This window comes from Charadrius vociferus, unplaced genomic scaffold (assembly GCF_000708025.1).
Source record: "Charadrius vociferus isolate BGI_N301 unplaced genomic scaffold, ASM70802v2 scaffold158, whole genome shotgun sequence".
Taxonomy (NCBI): Eukaryota; Metazoa; Chordata; class Aves; order Charadriiformes; family Charadriidae; genus Charadrius; species Charadrius vociferus.
This window is the reverse complement of record NW_009661372.1, coordinates 3,054,993-3,076,063: the sequence shown is the minus strand read 5'-3', so window position 1 is coordinate 3,076,063 and position 21,071 is coordinate 3,054,993. Positions and strand designations below refer to the sequence as shown.

The 21,071-nt window shown below is 39.1% G+C and overlaps 1 protein-coding gene across 1 annotated transcript in view; it reads left to right on the top strand.

Annotated features, from left to right (window-relative positions):
• Positions 1-21,071, top strand: part of ZNF608 (zinc finger protein 608) — an 83,827-nt gene that overhangs the window by 32,497 nt on the left and 30,259 nt on the right. The window contains exon 2 of the mRNA XM_009893802.1: positions 6,133-6,388. Within this exon, the coding sequence (XP_009892104.1) occupies positions 6,133-6,388 (256 nt within the window). The remainder of the gene's footprint in view (positions 1-6,132; positions 6,389-21,071) is intronic.

Genomic DNA, 21,071 nt, shown 5'->3' with positions numbered 1-21,071 from the left:
CTCAGCAAATCTATGATTCTGTGATTCTAAATCGAGATTTTTCAGATGAAATGGGGGTTCTTCATATGGGTAATTTCTGTTACATGGTTAAATATGAAGGAATAGCTTTAGTTTTAAGATGTATAAATCCTTTGTGAGGTAAAGTTTATAGCTAGAAGGGATTTAAAGATCAATGATATGTCTAGAAATGCAGACACAATCCTGAGCACACAAACGTTTTTTCCATGTCACATTCTCCCACATTTGTTTTCTTCCAAAGTAGTTTAATTGATTTCATTGGAATTACTGCTGAATTATGATGCTATGAATGAGATTAGAATGAGGTCTTCTGGGGTCACTGTTGCTTTAGAAAATTAAGATGGGGCAAGCATACTTTATATAAAAACAAGATATTCTCCCTTTCACCTTAAAATCTAGATAAAGCAATTTGGAGAAAGCAAAACTTCCATATAGGGCTGAATTCCTTTATTTCCTATTTTTCATTTCAAACATAGTGATTCTGTGAAGTATTACTTCATAACTCTAAAGAACTTGTCAATGTTGGTTTTGGTGCTGGAGGTTTCTTATTCCTTTCAGTCTTTATTGGTGTCTTTTTTAAGGAAGGATTTAGTTTTGGGAAGGGTCAGGCTTTGTTTTTTAGGTATATGGCGTAATAGGATTCGGATCTTCTTTCCACATCCTTTCTACTAGTGCAGATGTTCCCACTGGGAATACTTACAGTAGATTTTTTTCTCAATTTAAAAAGCAGTGCTTCCTTGGAAGGGCTTAGTCTGACCCTTAAACCTGTTCCTCTGCCTTTCTCCAGGCTGTATATTGGTAGATATTCATCAATGATCTGGATGAAGGGATAGAGTGTACCATCAGCAAGTTTGCTGATGACACAAAACTGGGAGGAGTGGCTGACACGCCAGAAGGCTGTGCTGCCTTACAGCGTGACCTCGCCAGGCTGGAGAGTTGGGCAGAAAGAAACCTTATGAAGTTCAATAAGGGTAAGTGTAGGGTACTGCACCTGGGGAGGAATAACCCCATGCATCAGTACAGGTTGGGGGCTGACCTCCTGGAGAGCAGCTCTGTGGAGAGGGACCTGGGAGTCCTGGTGGACAACAGGATGACCATGAGCCAGCAATGTGCCCTGGCGGCCAAGAAGGCGAATGGCATCCTGGGGTGCATCAAGAAGAGTGTGGCCAGCAGGTGGAGGGAGGGCATCCTCCACCTCTACTCTGCCCTGGTGAGACCGCATCTGGAGTACTGTGTCCAGTTCTGGGCTCCCCAGTTCAAGAAAGACAGGGAACTGCTGGAGAGGGTCCAGCAAAGGGCAACAAAGATGATTAGGGGACTGGAGCACCTTTCTTATGAGGAAAGGCTGAGGGACTTGGGTCTCTTTAGTCTAGAGAAAAGAAGATTGAGGGGGGATCTTATTAATACATACAAATACTTAATGGGAGGATGCCAGGGGGATGGGAGTAGTCTTTTTTCAGTGGCACCCAGTGATAGGACGAGGGGTAATGGGCATAAACTTGAACATAGGAAGTTCCATCTTAACATGAGAAGGAACTTCTTTACTTTGAGGGTAGTGGAGCACTGGAACAGGCTGCCCAGAGAGGTGGTGGAGTCTCCCACTCTGGAGACATTCAAAACCCGCCTGGACGCTGTCCTGTGTAACGTGCTGTAGGTGACCCTGCTCTGGCAGGAGGGTTGGACTAGATGATCTCCAGAGGTCCCTTCCAACCCTAACAATTCTGTGAATTCTGTGAATTCTGTGAGATGGATTAAATGGCTTTTGGTGTGTACATTTCAAAATCACCCGGTGGGTGACACTGCAGTAGTGTATGGCACCATTTGGGCTTAGACTGGTAGACTGTGTCATCATAGAGATACATCTTCAGAGATATACCTTCATTAATGAGGTAGAACTACATGTACATTCATAGATACACAGATGATTGCACACTTTGGGTCACATCACGTGGCCTAGCTGCATGGCAGCTATTTCCTAGTTTGCATTTTGTGATTTATGACAGAAACATTTCACACTTAAGATACGCACCCTCTGAAAGTTTTCAAATTTGAAATGAATGAAATACATAGATACAGAATACTTCCACTTGATAATACGATCAAGAGTTATCCCTTTAAATCTCTGTGAAAAGTGATTTCATTTTGAATACTACTGTAAATCCGCTTCTGTCAGATTAGTACCATGTCAAATGGGACCATAGGTGTTCCTGGTATTTTGCTTTTCTTTCATTCAAGTGAGTTTTCCACAGGAGTACATCAGAGACTCTGTTCCATAATGACTTAAAAATCTCCCATTCCTTCAAGAATGGGAATATGATATGGCTGATTGCCATAGTATGATGTTGGTACTCTCTGATCTGGGAAGTCCCCTCAAATCTGTGTACCTTCTCCTGTGAGCTCAGCATTACCCCCTGGAATCTCTCCTGGTTGTCAGGAAATTGTATCCAAAGGACACAAAATTTTGGACATAATTTTAGAAGTTTACACTGCATCAGGAAGACGAGTTTTGATGAGCAGGACTTAATTCCAGCATGTAAAGTGCCCGAGTAACTGAAGAAGGACCCTGCTTATTAGGAAGTCTTGCACATTTCTAGTTAGGATGGTATTTCCTCTCTTCTGTACCCTCTTCCTCATACTGACTGATGTTATGCAGCCACCAAAATATTTATTTTTCGGTCATGTTCAGATAGAGGAGAGGTCCATGGAGCACTGACTACATTGCTTGGCAGGCATTCTTCATTTTCTGTGAGCTTTCTACTACTGAGAGCCATAGCTCTCTGATACAATCAAACACTTGGCAGTGGAAACCTGCCATGAATAACACTCCAGCTTTGTAGCCTTTGTCACTAATCAGCTCTCAAAAGCTCTTGGAATTAGGTGAATGAAGAAAATATTGCTTGAATATTTCTATCTTTTTTGGAGCCCTTTGATTATGTGTCTGAAGAGAGCATCTATGTAAATAACCTTCCTCAGATTTAGATTTTCATTCTCATGTTGGAATCTCTCGTGTGATAAACAGCAAGGCTACTGCTCAGTATGCGCCAACACCTGGGAATAATCATGCAAAAATAACAGTGAGAAACTGCAGAGCATCTGTTCTTGACATTAACTTTCCTCAGTTTGACAGACTGCCACCACCAGATGTTAGTCTTATGTGCCTTTTTTCCACTGGAGATGGCAGCCTTCCTGCCTCTCTCTTTGCCTCTAATAGCTTACATCAGTGCCCTTTGGAGAATTCATGAAAACAATTGTGTCACCGCAACGATTGCTCAGAACCACCACTTTGCTGTGCTGACGTTAAGATTAGCCAACAAGATGGGATAATTTTAAAACATGGAAAACTGGAGCAATATTTAAGCTCAGCATATTTTTTTTTCTTATGAGCAAGGTCATATTTGTGCAATGAACAGGAACCTCGGGGGCAGTAAATGTCGATTTAATTCTTGACCAAAGGCTTAGCGTTTAAATTCACAGAGCAACAGCCCCTTTTGCTGCAATAGACACCCTTTGGCCTTGTCCTGTGTGTTTCTAGTGGAAAACACGAACATTTATTAGCAGGTCTAAATAAACCAGAACTGAATACAAATATTTGTAACAAAGAACTTAGTAGGGTACACTGTCAGATCCGCGCTTTCTTTAGCTCCCCCTCACTGTTTATAATACTTGGAAAATGGAAGACACATCTGCCAATTTAGTCTACATTCATTTAAAACATTGGCTAGTTTAGTATGATAATAGCACACATTTTGTTTTTTTCCCTGGCTTTGTGATGAGTGTGTTTTATGGAAGAATGATGTTGCATGTGTAGTAGGAGGTTGTGCACAGCTTTACAGAACACCATGTAAACTATCAAACAGGCCGTTCATCAGCATTTCTTGGTTTTATACAGGGATGTGGCTTAACTCTTCTTAAGCACTGGGCTCCACTTACCTGCCAGTTACTGATCATGATTCTCTTCTGGCTTGCAGTAAGATACGTTAAGAACTCCTCTAAACGATGCCTGGGCTGCGTACCGACCCCGTTTCATTGGCAGAGCCCCGTTAGGCAGCCAGTGCCAGGGCGGAGGGCTCTGTGCCATCCAACTGTTTGCCTCCACTTGGCATCAGCCAGCCAGAATCTGTACAGCGTAGGATCAGTGTCCCCCTGTATGAGGAATACAGGGCTATGGTTTTATGTTATGCTTACGATTAGATATTGCAAGTAACAGCTGCTGTTGAGGGTCAGCTGGTATTTGACTTGCCTGTGCGTGTTCAAGTCTGCTCTGCAAAGCATTCTTGCCTGTGCTTTATCTCTGCAATTGCAGTGGCGTAAGGAGAAGAATAAAGATATATCATTGCCTGACTACATTGTTTTTATGCCACCGGAGCTCTTCTTTACTCAGTAGAATCTTGCTGGTATTAGCAGGATTTTACTCCTAATGGATGCTTTTAGTATTCATGTTGTGCTTGGATTTTTTTTTTTTTTTTTTTTTTTTTTTGTACTTTGTTCTATCTCTAACCTGAAGGTTATTTTAGTCCTAAATAAAAAGAATGCCCCCCAAATGAGGAAGAGTTTGGAGAAGAATGTGGTTATAAGTCCCTCATCTCTCCTCCCTAGTTCTACGGTAATTGAGATCAGAATCCAGGCTGGTCATACAAAGATCATACAAAACATTTTTGTTAAATATTTAGCACACTAAAGGCTAATTGTGTGTGCACAATTAAAAGTGTTGGCTCTCAGTTTGCCTGTATGAATGGTGCTCAAAGCAGAAGAACTGTTACAAAAGCCAATTGTAACAATTGTTACAATTTTTAAAAAAGTTCTTTTTAATTTTAGATTTCTGTTTTATTTTCTCACTATGAAAAGTGGCCATGTGATGAAGAGAGCGGGTCTGTGATACAAAGGATATCTAATACACGTATAATACTCTTTAGGCCTTTCTTCTCTTTGTATCTCCATTTGCCAAGTTGGCTTTAAAAGAAACAAAATTAACTTTGATCTACATTAAGATGCGTTTGAATGAAACCTAGATGACAATGTACAGTGAGTCATTATGTCTTTTCTCGTGAGTCTTCTTATGGAGTCCAAAATTAAAACCAGCATAGAATTAAAGACATTTGGTCACCTATTTGAAAGCAGTTAGAAAGCAGCCATTTTTAAAATATCATTGAAGTATGATTTCTTGTTTCTATGTTCCGGTGGGCCAAATAAACATGAATTTTAGGTGATGCAGCTATTTGAGTGGGCACACTCATACTCTTATTTAGCTATCTCTTATGTGACAAAGGACATTATGGCCACAGTAAAACACTGAGAGCCCTCAGGCCAAATCTGTATACAGAAAATCTGCTACTGGGTATATTGGAAGTCATAAGGGAAAGATAACTTCTTCAGTTCATATATAGATATTGTGTCTGTGTGAATTGCCTCTGTACAGACTGATTGTCTGACGAGTTGTATTCTTCCAAATATGCATTTTGGAAACCCTGGGAAATTAGATGGTTTGGATAGATTCTTGTAAAAGTCCTCATCTGTTATTTCAAGTAGAAAGATGTAAATGTTAGCTGTAAGCTGTTAGGTGGGTGATCCTAATGTATTTTAAATGATTGGATGACAAAAGATGATATTTGAAGCCATATGGATATTAGAGTTGTTCCAAGTGCTAATTTCTCTATGATGCACATGAAAAAATGGCATTTATATGTCTTTGTACTGTCTTTATAAATGTTTTTCTTTAAATAGAAAATGAAGTTCCCAGTTTGCAAAATTAATTTCCATCCACAAATCAGGCTCTGTCAGCGCCAAGAAAAAAGTGGCCTTAGTCCTTGTTTTTAAAATTTATTATTACTTCATACTAGCAGTCTATGAGAACAGGGAATAGTCTTGTAGAAACTTAGCAATTTGCCTTGTTTAGCATGATAGATATTTTTGTACTTAATTTTTCATGTGTAGCATTTGGGCTGATGTCAAAAAAATTAAACTTGCAAGACTGAAATTACCCATGATACACCAAATCCCTGCATACACAAATGCAGTCTCAGCAAACTGGGCTTGCTTTTTTTTTTTTTTAATTTATCTTTTTTTTTTTTTTAAATCTCACAGCACCATTATAGTAAGTTTGTCTGTTGTTTTCAGGTTGATCCCCTGTTTACAGTGCCTGCACCTCCACCTCCGATTTCCAGCAGTATCACACCTCAGATTCTGCCTTCCTACTTTTCCCCATCTTCATCCAATATTGCAGCACCAGTCGAGCAGCTTTTGGTACGGACTCGTTCAGTGGGTGTAAATACTTGCGAGGTTGGAGTAGTAACAGAACCCGAATGCCTTGGACCCTGTGAGCCTGGGACCAGCGTGAACTTGGAAGGAATTGTGTGGCATGAAACTGAAGAAGGTAAATTGTTTTTTCCATTAGGTTTGTCTGTGAGATATGTTAACGAGGAGGAGACTTTGCTGTATCTGCCTGGGTGCTAACTAAGGGCTTGCTAGTCTGTTGGGACATCATTATGTACAATGGCAGTCACAGCTTTATAGCTCAGCTACTGAGTTTTTCTTTTAAAAACAAATGGCAGGTTTTTTATTATTTAAGCAACTGTATTTTCCAAATGACCTACCATGTAACCCCGGTTAACCATGGAATTGTTTCCTATTGCTATATTGAGAACAGCATATGAAGAAATAGCTAATAGAATAGCATAAATATGCTATTTAAATGTACATCATGAGGAGGGTATATGTGATGGGAGTGGATATATGAATAGTTTAGATGAAAACTTAGAAAGCTGAATATTTTGGAATTCAGACACTATGATCAAAAACGCCAGCATTACGTAACAATAGAAGCCCCAGAGACCCCGCAGAAATTCAATGTGATGTGATTATTGTTTGCATTTTGGTTATTTGAAACATGCTTTAAGAGAAAAGCATTCTTGCTCAAAGAGAAGTGTTCCATCTGGTGAAGAAGTGGCTTTTAAACCAGAGTGATTTCTTTAATATCCTTTGAAGGCATTTGGCCAAGTAGGAGTGCTGGAAGGCTTTGGGGAATACTAAGCGTTGATTTGCTATGATTTAGAACAAAGTAAGTAGGAAGAGGATTATGCTGTGATATGCAGATTTTTCCATTTTGGTTTTCAAAAGCTCATTATTAAAATACCATCACTCTCCTGTTAATGCTAAAAATACTGCATATGTACACTAAACTTCTGCAATTTTTGGTTTAATAATAGTGGATTTCTCCAGTTATAGCTGCTTGAAAGTCTTCCTGTGATTATTCTGATGTTGGTTTTGAGGGTTATTTAATTTTTAGTGATCTATCTCCCTCAACAATGAAAACAAGATTATTTACAAAAGGATATAATGAAAGTATACAGCAGTGCATCGCTTCATGATAAATCCTGACATCCTTCAGACATACGCACAACGGCATTTGGTCCTTTGCAGTGATATATAAGACCTCACCAAAGTGCTCTACACTGTCCTCTCAAAAATCAATAGACAGAGTCAGATTTACTTGCTTTTATATGCTTTCATCCATCCATCTTTCTCTCTGTGTATGTCTACAGCAGATTCATAAGGTAGATTGATCCTTTTAGATTGTTTTTAAAGCACAGTATAAATTCTGTTTTAAAATATCCCCGCAGAGACGACTACCCTGAGCAGCTCCAATCTTCCTTGACTGGCCTGGATTAACCAGTGTTGGAATGTGTGGGCGTTAACTGTGTTGACGTGAAAGAGCAGTAGCTGTTAATAGTGTTATTCTTGCTGAATAAACTAAACTTCTGACCTCACTGAATTCGAGAAGCCTGCCTTGTTAAAGGTTTGGCACCAGCAACAAAGTATTAAAAAAAGTGCATTCTGGTCAAGATGACATTCCATTTACCAGTTTCTCAGCACTCTACTAGTGTAAAAACTCTTATTAGTTAATAGAAATTAACTCCTTTAACCTTTTCCCAGTTTGTCTAAAACAATTTTCTGAAACAACTCAAGAGTTCAATGACAGCATGTTTGAGTGAAAAGGCTTTGAATGTGCCTGTTTTCACAGCTTTATAAATACTGTTTGGCGACACTACAGCTATGAGTGACTACAATAATAGATAAAATGGAATTCTAAAATACTCTAGAAGTATAGCTAGAATGTAGATTAAGAGACTGAAGATAATTGATATGATTTCATATTGTATGGTTTGTACTGTGCTCTTTGTGTTTTACTGTTTCAGATTCTGCTGACTGAAGAAAATAAAATAAATTTTATTCTGTTTTTCCCACTGTTCACAATCAGCACTGCATTATGAAAAATGAGTTCCTAATGATCATTTTTGCATTTTAATTAAGTTTTGACGTTTGGGGCACACATATATGTATATATTTAGCTGTTTTCAAATTTTCTGACATGTTCATGAAAGCAGCTATATAGCAGCTTGAGTGAAGCCATTTCTGCCAAATTTTACAACACAGGGTGCAGATGGGTCTTCTATTTATCTTTAACAGAAGGAAGATTGTCAGATACTCATTTTCTCCAGTTACAATTTTGACTTTAATTAGGCCAGAACATGACCTTTCCTAAATTGGTGTAAATCTAGAATACGCTAACTGAAGTCTTTGTAATTGGTGACATCTAAAACCATCTTGATGTTCATAATGACCAACTGAAATACAAATTTCTTTTGTGATGCCCATATGTTTCTTTCATATTCGCCCCCTTCACTGCTTTCCAAAACCTAATAAAAACACACATGCAAACTGACATCTATCTAGCTGTCTATATATGCGACAGCTTTTTAACGTGACACAATTCTAAGAAGCTAAGGTATGAAAATTTCTGACCTTGGCTTGTGTTCTGATATATTTTAATTATTTTGTATCTGATTTAGCCACTCTGTAAGATGAGTTTTGCGGGGATTAGAATAGGCTTGTAGGATGTCTGCATACTCTATGGCATATGGGAACTATGAACAAAATGTGCTGCTGAGCAGCCTTCATATGCTCCAGCAACTATCTGTGGGAATGCAAATACGGAAAGGATGTGGTGATCACAGTTATTATAATAAGAATAGTAGAGTGAACACAGAAATATAAATCAGATGGTTCATGAGCAGAACTCATTAGTAAATGTAATACGTGCTTTATAAAGGAGGATTCATGAGAATTCATGTTTTGAAGGGTTTCGGTACCTGAAATAACCAGTTTTCTTTTAGGAATGTTAAAAAAAGTTGTCACATTCTGTTGCATTTGTCCTCCAAGCTCAGAAAAAGGATGATGTTTGGCTTTATTAGTCATATTTTTTAAGACACCCAGTCCACAGGGGTAGAAAAAAAGCAGCATTGGATTTCAGACAAAACTGTGGCAGATCAAAGAGAGCGTTGTTACTACAGCTCTTTTCATTTATTCCATGCCAATCTATCCAGTTTACTTGATCAGCAGATTTGATAAATAAGGCTGCTTTTTTCCAGAGTGTTTCAATCTTAAAACCTGTAGAGGGAAGCTGGCATCTGAAGTCTGTCACATTTTATTACAGGACTTCGTAACTAACCATAGCTGGTTACTCATATAATTGACTGAGACTGCTGATTATCACGTGGGCATTTCACAGTTGCGCTACTATGTTGTGTAGTGTTTAATTTCTACATCTATATGCTGTAGGCATTTTCATCTGCATAATGACCTTGTTTGGATATGACTTGATAATGTGTCCAAAGTGCGTTTTAATGGCTGTAAAAAAAGAATATTGAAGGAACTAGTTGAGGCTGCCCTGTAGTAGTGGAATGAGAAATGGTTATGGGCAAGTCAACCTGAAAGTTGGCAGCTGATGCAGATATTTGACACCAGAAACTACTGTCCAGTAACAATAAAAGTCCTTCACAAAAAGCAGCTTTGTAGTGTTATTGGAGTGTATTTATGTTGTTGTTGTTGTTGGTTGGTTGGTTCTTCTAATACTCTGGGAAACAGCTGCTAAAAGTCTGTATTTCTATACTGAGAAATAAGGTTTATCTAGAATCAGGTACTTGCTAAATCGTGTAATTATCTTCTGGGAAAACAGTTTTGAAGAGAGCAGTAATTGTTTCTTACTGCCTGGAGGAAATAAAAATGACCCAGAAAAAAAGGGAAACCACCAACCAACTTTCTAAATTGCTTAGAGCTTGCTTTTTTGTTTAGTTTCTCACACACAGTTGCCCTGGGTCATGTCCTGTTTTTGGTTCTGCATCTAGTAGTAGAATCTGCCTTTAGATGTGGGAAGCACTAGTTCTGATGATGTCTTGTTTGCTTGAAAACTGTGTAGGAGACAGCCATCCATCACCTTGCTGCCTTTGTGTGCAGAACAAGCTGTCTACATGAGGCGTTGTTAGAGTTCTCGCGTTGGTGCACTGACATTCTTCCTCCTTGTGCAGTTTGGGTACAACTTGCTGTTGTTGTTCAGTAACAAATAATGGGGAAATATTTTCTAAAGTGTCCTCTTCTCAGGGTTTGCTTGTTGATTTTTATAACTTGAGACTAGTTGTCAAATGTGAGAACTGGGAATCTGCTGGATCTCAAAAATCCGATGGGATCATCTCCAGGGTATTCCAAATTTATCCTAGCATCAGTTCTGACACCATTTTGCAGAAATTTTCCATAGAAAGGAGAACGTTTAGATGACAAAGAGGCTCGCTGGTGCTTGTTTGTGGGTTTCCCAGCCTGCCACATTTGCAACTAATATGCATAGGTGTTGTTTTGAAAGCATCCTTGTTGTTGCGTGGAGCTGACGTGGATTCCTCCCTGCCTTACTATGTGGTGTTAGTCTTGCAAAAACCATTTGAAAAGAACAGTCTGCTTTAAATGTCTTTGGTTATATATATGTTTGTACATGTGTGGGTGTGTATGTGTCTAGAGAGAGACAATAAGAAGAATGAGAAGTAGTCTGACTGCCTCTGATTCCCCTTAGCAATTTCTGTGGTTTAACAACCACATTTTCCTACTTTCACAAATACAAAGGTATGATGAAACAAAGAAACTGGTAATGTTGAAAGCTGTGTCAAATATGCAAGTAAACAAATGCAGAAATTAGAGATTTTTAAAAAAACCCTGTTTTATCAGAGAACATTACAATAATTCATAGAATTTCAGATAAACGTGATGAAATCACACTGTTGTCTTGACCTCAGCCAAAGGTAATATCCTTTGTTAAAACAAGTGATACAGTTGTAGAAAACGGGTAGGCTTTCAGACTGTGTGCATTTATATTCTGTCCTTTCTGGGTGATGTAAACCATTGACTTGCTGGATACAGGAGGCAGTGGTTTGGTATTGTTAACTGCCATATTAAGTTCAGAATTGAAAGACAGTGAGTATTTTTATAGGAGAGAAGCATAAAGATACTGCTCAAAAATCAGGCTTTGTTACGTCCATGTTACAGAGAGGCAGTTTGTGGAGAAGATAGCTTTTTTGGCTAGCTACATTAACAGAACACCTAAAATCTAGATATTTTCTACTGTCATGTGAGTCATCTGCTGACCAGTATGAGTGTCAGCCGGTATCAAAATGTCATCTGTTCAGAAAAAGCCTATACATGTGTTCATATTTTGAGATGTTATGTTTAATTTTTCCTCTTTCCACTGTCTGTGATATCAGACACAGTAAATCAATTGATTTAAGGAAGCCTGAGATAGGTGATTCTTTATAGACCTCAACTGTCTCATTGTATTATCTAAGGCACTTGGAGCCTGACACATCGCACGTGTTGCGTAGAAACTTGTAGCAAAAGAAAAATGGGCTATATCTCACAGTGGGAAGCCACAGGCTCGTGTAAAAATGTTTGCACTTTATGGAAGCTCTACCTACTTTACAAAAGGAGATTGTACTTTGGAATGTACACAGACTATCTGAGAAAAGTTTTAAGAGTTTGATGTTACAGGATTTGGACTGTGAGAGGGATTTAGCTGTAGGTACACTGAGGTATGTTGCGTCTGAGGGGCCTTTTTGGTCATCTCAACAGTTTGCCTGACCTTATCAGTGTATGTGCTTGTTTAGGGATGTAAATTCTGATATTGTCCTGTAACTGGTTTCTACAGTGTTTCTTACATGTTTGTTTGAAACACATGGTGCTGGCCAGTGTTAGAGGCAAGGAGTGGGCTAGATGGACTGCTTGGTCAAAGCCAGTATGGCAGTAATTTAATTTTGATCTATTTTATTGTTGTAACACGTTTGTGCTGAGAAAACCAAAAAGGAAACTGTTTTTAACTGAGTCATAGAACCATCTAGGTCAGAAAAGACCTTTTAAGATCATAGAGTCCAACCATTAACCTCGCACTGTGAAGTGCTCCATTAAACCATGTCCCTAAGTGCCACATCTACACGTTTTGTAAATCCCTCCAGGGATGGTGACACAACCACTTCCCTGGGCAGCCTGTTCCAGTGCTTGACAACCCTTTTGGTGAAGAAATTTTTCCTAATACCCAATCTAAACCTCCCCTGGCACAAACTGGAGGCTGTTTCCTCTTGTCCTATCACTTGCTACTTGGCAGAAGAGACTGACTCCCACCACTCTACAACTTCCTTTCAGGTAGATGCAGATAGCGATAAGGTCTCCCTTCAGCCTCCTTTTCTCCAGGCTAAACAACCCCAGTTCCCTCAGCGGCTATGAATAAGACACTGTCACATGCAACCTTCGATTTCCTCCTTAGATGACTATGTGTAGTCTGTGATACAGTTTTCATGTTAAATGAATGAAGCAAATAGTAATTTTAGAGCCAAACCCATGTGTGTCCACAGAAGCCCCTTAAAATGGTTTTAAACCATTGGCACTGTCTCTTATGAACCAAGCATACATGGTTGAGTTGGTGTGGGTTTAATGAGTTGCCATGAATAAGCTGGGCTACGATACCCAAACCTTTGCAGGCTCTTTGTTCACAGCAAACAGTAGATAAATCATGTCAGTATAAACCTTCTCAGTGAAGGAGAAATGCAAAATAGGTTATGGATGTTCCCTGCTGGCAGAGCTATATGTCAGATGGGAGATATTTTGACCTCCTTGAGTTTAATTCTGATCCTTCTACAAAGCACATTTTTTTCCAGAAGTGTTCAATTAGTCATTCATTTAAACAGTCATTTAAGTTTAAAGCTGTTTGTCTAGGTGATGGAAAGCATCATAGATTAGTGAAGATCTGTAACAAAAAAAAAAAAAAAAGGAAAAAAGGAAAAAAAAAAGAGTTGAAAACAGAACCACTGCTAATTTCTGGGCTTCCTTAATGCAGAGGAGAAGTCAAGCTGGTTCATCACCCCTTCCATTCCTTACAAACACCATCACTTCAGAACATTTTTGAAGACTGCAGACCACCACTGGAAGAAAAGCACTTAGGAAATTTGTGTAAAGAGGCTGTTAAATGTTAAATTTGGTATTTAAATGTCAGCGTTTCTCCTTGAACGTATACACACTGCAGGGTCTAACTAGTGCTAGTCCTACAACTTTGTTTAGAGAGGCCGTACATCTCTATTGCACAGAGGGATGCGTGATTTGTTTACTGCCTAGTGCTTGTCTTCTTGCTTCACTCTTACGGATACAGATGTAATGGTAAGCAAAGCACAGCCACAGTTGCAATTGCTGACCAAAAATATCCAAAGTGTCTTATTTAGTCAAGTTAGTAACGGACAGCTTATCTAAAGGAACCTGGCAAATGCCATGTTTTACAGCTCAGTGAGAAGACCGGGTGCAACCCTCTTGGTGTAACCCTAAACAGAGAATGAAAAAACTTAACAAATTCCAGACAGTGCTTACATAAAAAGCTGTATATTGCCAGAGTGCTACAGAGGAAGACGCCCTGCACTGCTTGTACACACATAGAAAATTATCCCTTTTACAAACAAGCATATGGGGGCAGGGAGGGTGCACAGAAAAAGGAAGGAGGATAATTGAGATTGGAAACATTTGCTTGGAGCTATTTGAATGTGAAACTGAGCCTGCTCAAGCAGTGAGGTTATGAACACTGAGGAGCTGCTTTAAGAACAGCAACAGTTTTGAGCATTTACTGCTCAAAAGCAAAATCTCAATAGTAGCAGATTGCTTAGAAGTGAGACCATTCCAGTACAAAATAGTTGCAACATGTGGTGTTTGGATTTGTAGATAGCAGGGGGGAGAGATGACTGCTAATGAAGAAAGCGTGTATGCGTGCAAGTGTTTTCTTACTAAATAAATACCACTGGAGTAAGGAATGAAAGCACAACTGAAATGGTATCTTTAACTGGTGTGGTTCAGGGATTAAACCACGTATTTAAAGATGTTCTCACTGTCACTCCAATTTTGTACGTCATTTAACTAGTTAGGACAAACTGTTACACTCTGAAGTATTGCTGGTCTTCTGCCGTGGTGTTGGTTGCTGGACTGTATGTTTTCACTAATACAGATTAATATCAATTTAATAAAATAATCTTTTTTTAACCTGCGTTTCAGGCAACGTAGCGAAAAGCTGCTTTTGGGATTGGGACTAACTTGCCTGTGGAAGATCAGTGTCTGGCCTAACATCCAGCTTTTCATTTTTTAGAATTGGTGGAAACTTACATTTTGTCACCCTGAGGCCATATTCATAATTCTTTCCAGTTATTACTGATGTGGTAGTAACTAGCTACTAGTCTGGAACTCTTTGTGACAAGAGGAAATCCAAAAAGCAGAAGGAAAACGTCAATTTAAACATTTTGACCAGTGAAGAGTTCTTTGGCCTTCAGGGTTACTAAAAGATTACAGCTTATATTTTTGTTCTGAAAGAGGGAGACAGGAAAGATAAAGGTTGAGGGTGAAGACAAAGAATATCAAAAGAGAAAAGCTCAAGGGAAATAGCTTTCTTGATTTAGACTGAAAAACTAGGTCTAGATTTATTAAAGTTAGTGTTGCAATGGAAACCACAATTGAGGTTCAAGAATTTCATATCTCCAAATGCCATGAGATTTAGGGCAAAACCCCCCAAAACATCTGGAATAAAAAGCAAAAGGCCATTATTAGACTACCTTGCTTTAAATCTGTTTTTTGATGGTTTGGTTTTTGTTGGTTTTGTTTTGTTTTTTTTAAGGAACATCAACTAAAGCCAAATAACTCACACGTCCATCAAAATTAACACTGGTTTGTATTTGCTAGCTGCAAAATTAAATCTCAAAGAATTTTTAAGGATATATAGCTATGGAAATAAAAGGCCATAGAATTAATTTTTAAAGGCATAATTTACTACCCCTGTTAAAGATTTAATCAGAATAAAAAAGAATATTTAAGAAAAGCCTTCTTCTCTCCTACATTTTTTTTTGTTGTTGTTTTAATAGATGTTAGTTATTTGTTAAGCTTGGGAAGTTTCTAGGGCTTTGCTTGGGGTGACATTTTAGTGTATTTAAGTGATTTTGTTTTCTTTGAGTTTTGTTGTTGTTGTTTCTGTATAAGCATTAATGAAGACATTGGGCCATTTGATTTTTCTCTAGTGACTTAGCCAACAGTATAGAGACCTCCATTAATAAAATGGAACTGAAGTTGTTTGTCAGTAGATGGCAATTCTGTAGCCAGGCCCTAACACTGAGGACAAGTGTTGTGAAGAATCAGTTTCAAGTGGGGGCAGTTCCAGATCAATCTTCAATTAATCTAGAGGTGTTTTTTTTTTTCCCCAGTCACTTAAAACTTCTGCATTTAAGTAGGTTGAAACAAGTAATTACATTTTACTGCCTGTTTACTTTCCCCTACAGTGACTAAACCTGTACTTCTTAACCTTGCATTCATACAGAGCTGGCTTTTGTGGATCTTTTAAAGCCTGAGGCTATGTGACCCCCTCCAGTTGGGAGATTTTTAGAAACAGAAAGGAATCTCAGGTTTCACTAAAGGAGCTGTTTTCCTTAGGGAAGAGAGAAGCCAATGTCAACTTTTAGCACGGTACGACTTCTGATATGTGTTACAGATTTTTTTGAAAAGCTTACTTTTTAGGTTATTCTCTACAATTTTATTAAAGTCTTGAAAGTTATGACCGTAGGTTCTGTGGTTTCTGAGAAAGTTTTGCAATGAATTAATATTTGCTTCTCGAGAAATTTTGTCCAAACCACTGCTGGTGGCAGTGAAGCCAGTACAAGTTTGTCTGCATCCAGGCCAGTTTCACCCAGAAGAACTGTTGGCTATTGGTACACTTCATTTAGCTTCAGAACAAGAAGTATCACTGGTTACAAGCCTAAGCAATTAAAAAAAAAAAAAAATTGTTCCTGGGTTGCAGCAATTGCCAGCTAGAGACCTCTGTTTAGATGTGATACAACCTGAACTAAGGCCCGTGAAAGCTACTAATGTTCATTACTTAATGAAAGTCAGATTATTTTTGTTAAATTCTGAAAGTGAGGATGACATTTCAGCTCAATCTGCACGCACTTGAAAAAGCCTTTCATTTTTCCATTGTTCTATAAAGAGAAGAAAAAGTTTTCCTTGGTAGTCTTACAAAAATTAAGAATTCAGTATTTGTAAGCATGTCAGACCTGTGTGACTCCTTAGTGGCAGTGTGGTTTAGTGCTTCAGCAGTAGCCAGTTTCTGAGCTTTTTCAACTTCACCAATTTTTTGCAAACCACGGCCTGGCCCCATTTCTCCCAGAGTGGAGGGGCTACTTAAGAAAGATTGTGGTTTTGAAACACAGTGTGACACAGTAATTTGTTTCTCATTAAACTGGCTATTCAGGGTTTGTTAGAAACAGATTTAGCTGGGAAAGTGTTCAAACGTAGCTCTGGTGGGGAGAGAAAAGGCAGTGTCGAAGTTGTCCTCAGCAGTGCTGGTGGAAGGCCGAGAGATCTCCACAGCGCATGGGAGTGATGGCAGTCACTGAACTGCGTGTGTCTCCTTCCAGCCTGGCTCCGTTGGAAACTTCCCAGAGCAAACCATCACATCTTATTTGAGAATTGTCTCCTACGTTTTGTGTGTATGTGTGTGTGTGTCCCCCAAAAAGCTGCGCAGATTGGTTTCTTTGAATTTTCCTTTCTCCACCACTTGAAGTTCTGAAGGCCTGACCTGCTGCGCTGTTACATCGAGGTGCGCCTTCTTGCTGACCTGGTGTACCAGATGCCAGTGGACTTGAAAGGGATCTTCAACGACTACACCTCCCCTGCAAACACCTTCCTATTGACAGTGGGAATGAAGTTGTGTAGCATTTCAGTCATTTATTTCATGTTACTCAGTCTGGAGGTTTTTCCACAAGAACTGACAAGCTGTTTCTCCCTCTGGTAAAGATTAAAGGTGGCACAGAGGTTCAGATTTACCAAGCGATGGTGCATTTTTATGAAACATGAACTGGAGGGCTAGTGCCGTTTCTTCTTGTCTTGATTCTGCCCACGCAAGTGGCACATGGAATTAGTAAAAATAACGGGGGAGAGGGACTCTTGAGGGGCAGGAGTAAATCTGGACTTGGTTTTCCTCCAAGGCAGTGGGTGGTGATTGGGTTACAAACGGTTCTGTTGGTCTAGACAAGCAAGTGACAGGAAATAACTTAGAGGAAATGTTTTTGTATCCCCAAAGCGTTATCTTCAAGGAGCACAGTCAGTAATGCTGTTGTGAAAAGAAACCTCCATTTGGACAGACAGCTTGATGCAGGCAAAGCTGCTAATTTGTTTTCAGCTTCAAGGAGATTTAGAGTCTTTGCATCCTTGGCAGTAACACACAATGTAATTGTTTCCCTTCTTAATCTTCAGTCTAGCTGCATTGGCTTAGTGTAGCTAGGAAAGGCTGGAATGTTAACTGAATTAGCTGCACTGGCTAGCTTCTCCTCATAGGCAAGAAGATACTCCGGCACTCTTCTTCTGACTTTCTAGTATGCGAGCAGAACACTCGCTGTTCTTTTCATGATTACATCTAGTCACAGAAACCCTTTTGTGCAGAAAGGAAATAAATTGTGGGGTATGAAAAGGAGGTGACAGAATTAACGTTCTTACACTGGCAACGTTACTTAGTTATTAGGGGCTCTTTGTAAATAACAGCTTTGCTTTCATCTATTTTCTGCCTCTTTCTTCCACAAAAGTAATTTTGTAACCCTACAATTTTTAATACTTTAAAAAAACCTAACCATGCACCAGGAGATTTGTTTGCATTCCTATTATTCAGTTTGGCAATGTTTGTGGGCAGCAGCTGCTTATGCTTTTGGAGTATGTGCCATTAACATACCACTGGTATAAACCTAGCTCATTTCACCAAAAATACAATCTTCAGAGAAGGGATATAGCATATCATTGAGCAATTAAATTATTTAGTCAATCCAGTGGTTAAGCTTGGGTCAGCTTTGAAGGGTAAATTTCATTGCTGGGATACATTCTTGGCTATGAATGAATGCATGAATAATCTTTCTTTGAACCTTAAGATGCACAATAGACACAATAACTCTTGAGTTGAACTCTTGAGAGTGGGCTGATTTATGGACAGCTGTTGAAAGTGCTCCTAGTCAAATTATTTTTTCATCTGCGAAGTAGAAACCTGTAGTATATTAATTACTGTATACTATTGCAATGGTAGACAGGCAAAAGCTGTGCAAGTCTTTACTACAGGTTTTTAATTTATAGATTAAAAGAAAGAGTAATGATTTTGACATGGTACACTGCCATAAACTGAGAATCACTTGTCAGGGCTCCAGCAGACAAATAGCTGAAGGCATTATTGACCTCAACTGCTCAGGCAGTGATCTGTGTAAGTTACCTCCCATTTAGCAGAGGCAACATCAGGGATTGTGTGTGCTCCCCAGTGCCAGCAACTTCAGAAACCTGCACAAGCCAGTGCTAGTTTCATCTACATTGATGCTGTGGTTGCAGGTGACCAAGGATCTGACACACATTTGCTTCGACCCTCCCTGCTCCAAGGGCTGTAGCCTCCAGCAAAGGGCTGGGGCAGATACACAGGAGGGGTAGCATCACCCTCTACATCAAGATTTGGCCAAGTTTTTCTGCTGGAGGGCTGAATTTGCTAGAAGGATCAACAGAGGTCTGCTTTGTGATCAGCAATAGTGGCTTGGCACAGCGCCTTTTCAGTGTTGGGGAAGGAGGCAACTGTTCTTGTGTCAATACCCATTTCTAAAGCTATTGTGTCTACATTGCAAAGTGCCAGGAGGTTTACTGATTGTCTCAAGGCATTCTGCATCATTATAATTGTGTCATGGCAGTTGTTTTTTAGGGAGTTCTTCTGAGAATGAGTTGCAGAAGGAGCAATTTGATTTTATTTTCTTTCAGTTAACAGGCCAAGCAGATGGGAAAGCAGACCTGGAGTAGTTTTGTTGGCTGGCTGCCACGTTTCTGTAAATTTTGATTTGTGTGGATATGTAACAGTTTTATTTTTCCCTTTTTGGAAGTGTATGCCTGTAAGTCTTTGGGAAATTAATCGTTGGTTTCCTGTGAAATGTGCACTTGTAAAACAAATGTTGTAGCAATGTGTCGTGCAGACCCTGTGTTGTGTCAATTAGGAAGTGTGACATCAGCAAACTCTATAGGCTGTCAAAGGCTAAAGCACGTTTCAAAGCATCGTTCCCTCACAGCTCTCCAGAGAAAGGATTAAAAAATGACAGAAATTTGAACTGCAGTTCAGTACAGTTTTATTGTTTGCCTTTGCTGCTCGAAAAGCACAGGGTTCATAATTCTACCCAAATGAGACTTTTAATGCCGTTTGACCTGACACTGTTTTGTATCTGAAATTAACAAGGCATTCAAATTTGCAAAATCTGTATTAACAACTAAGTGTGAGTTGATCAAAACTTGGAAATCTTAAATTTAATGTTCCACAGGGGGAAAGACAAAAAATACAACTCACGTTTCACCCTTGGTCTGTCTCTCCTTCACTTCTCACTACTCCCTGCACCTCCACACCAGAACGACCTGCAAGAAAAGAGTTACTTAAGCATTTATTAACTGTGGTATTGATGATGACATTGCCACTAATTACACTCCAAGAGAGCTACATTTAACAGTAAAAAATGCTAGGGATTTAAGCACATGACTGACAGCCTGGGTCATAGTTCTTTTTTGGTAGCTTTTTCCCTGGAAATTTAAAGAACTCGGATTCTCACTGTTCAGCATTTGAATCTTCGAGATCAAAAGGCCTTTCCTTCAAAGAGTTTCATGTTGTTATTTAAATGGTAATTGGCTCTATCCTCAGTTTGACTGAGCATTTTAACTTTAGTAGGTTTGGGATTTTCATTATTTTCAGTTCTATGCTTCTAATGGAGGAGGTGATTTGGGGAATGACAAAGATTAATTGCAAATTTGGAAGCTAGTTACTAGTGACAAGAGTTGATAACTTTTGGGAAGGCACATATGCTATATGAGCAACATGTGTCCCATAATGAATGGTTTTGCTGCTGTAATAATCTGTCTCTGCTTTACTGGTGACTTGTGCATCTGGAGCAGTTCCTCACTGACAGGTGAACTTTTCTGTATAGTGTGGACTGTGAAGCAGGCATAAGGTACGGGATTCGTTAAACTATTTGCCTGCAAACTTTCCGTTCAGTACAGTAATCTGTGGAAAGAAGGTTGTGGCCACAAAACCCTGATCTCCAGGGAGGCAGTGTTTGAAGAGTAGTAATCTTTGGTGAATGCTTTCTACTGTAATCTTCAATACTGTCTGGTGTAGAAAAAGTTATGCTCCCGTGATGTTTTTAGGAAACAGAACAAACATTTTGCTTTAATTGCTATTCACTCCTTGCTGAATTCGACTTCCGTTCCTCTTTTGTAAAGTCTGTTACCTTCGGCTGTCAATGTGATGAAGAAACATGAAAACTGCTATTGTTGCTATCCAGAAAAAGCTAAAATACTTTCACAAACAAATGTATGGCTATATGATACTGCTATCATTGAAGTAAGCAAACTGCTGTTTAAGAGCACTGAAGAGCATGATGAGACACGATTGTATTTCCCGTGCTTGGTGACTTGGTTTTCATTCAGCCGTGGAGGGGGAGAAGAAAAAAACCCAGAAGACCCTCATGTATAATTACTGCTAAAGTGGCTAGGCTGTACTCAGGATTAAAATGTCTTTGTGCTAAACATTAAATAAGAACCTGCAGTCCTGGGTAAGAGAAACACACAGATGAATGTGACAAGTTTTCAAAATGCAGCAATTCAGTTTGTATGTGTAAGGGAAA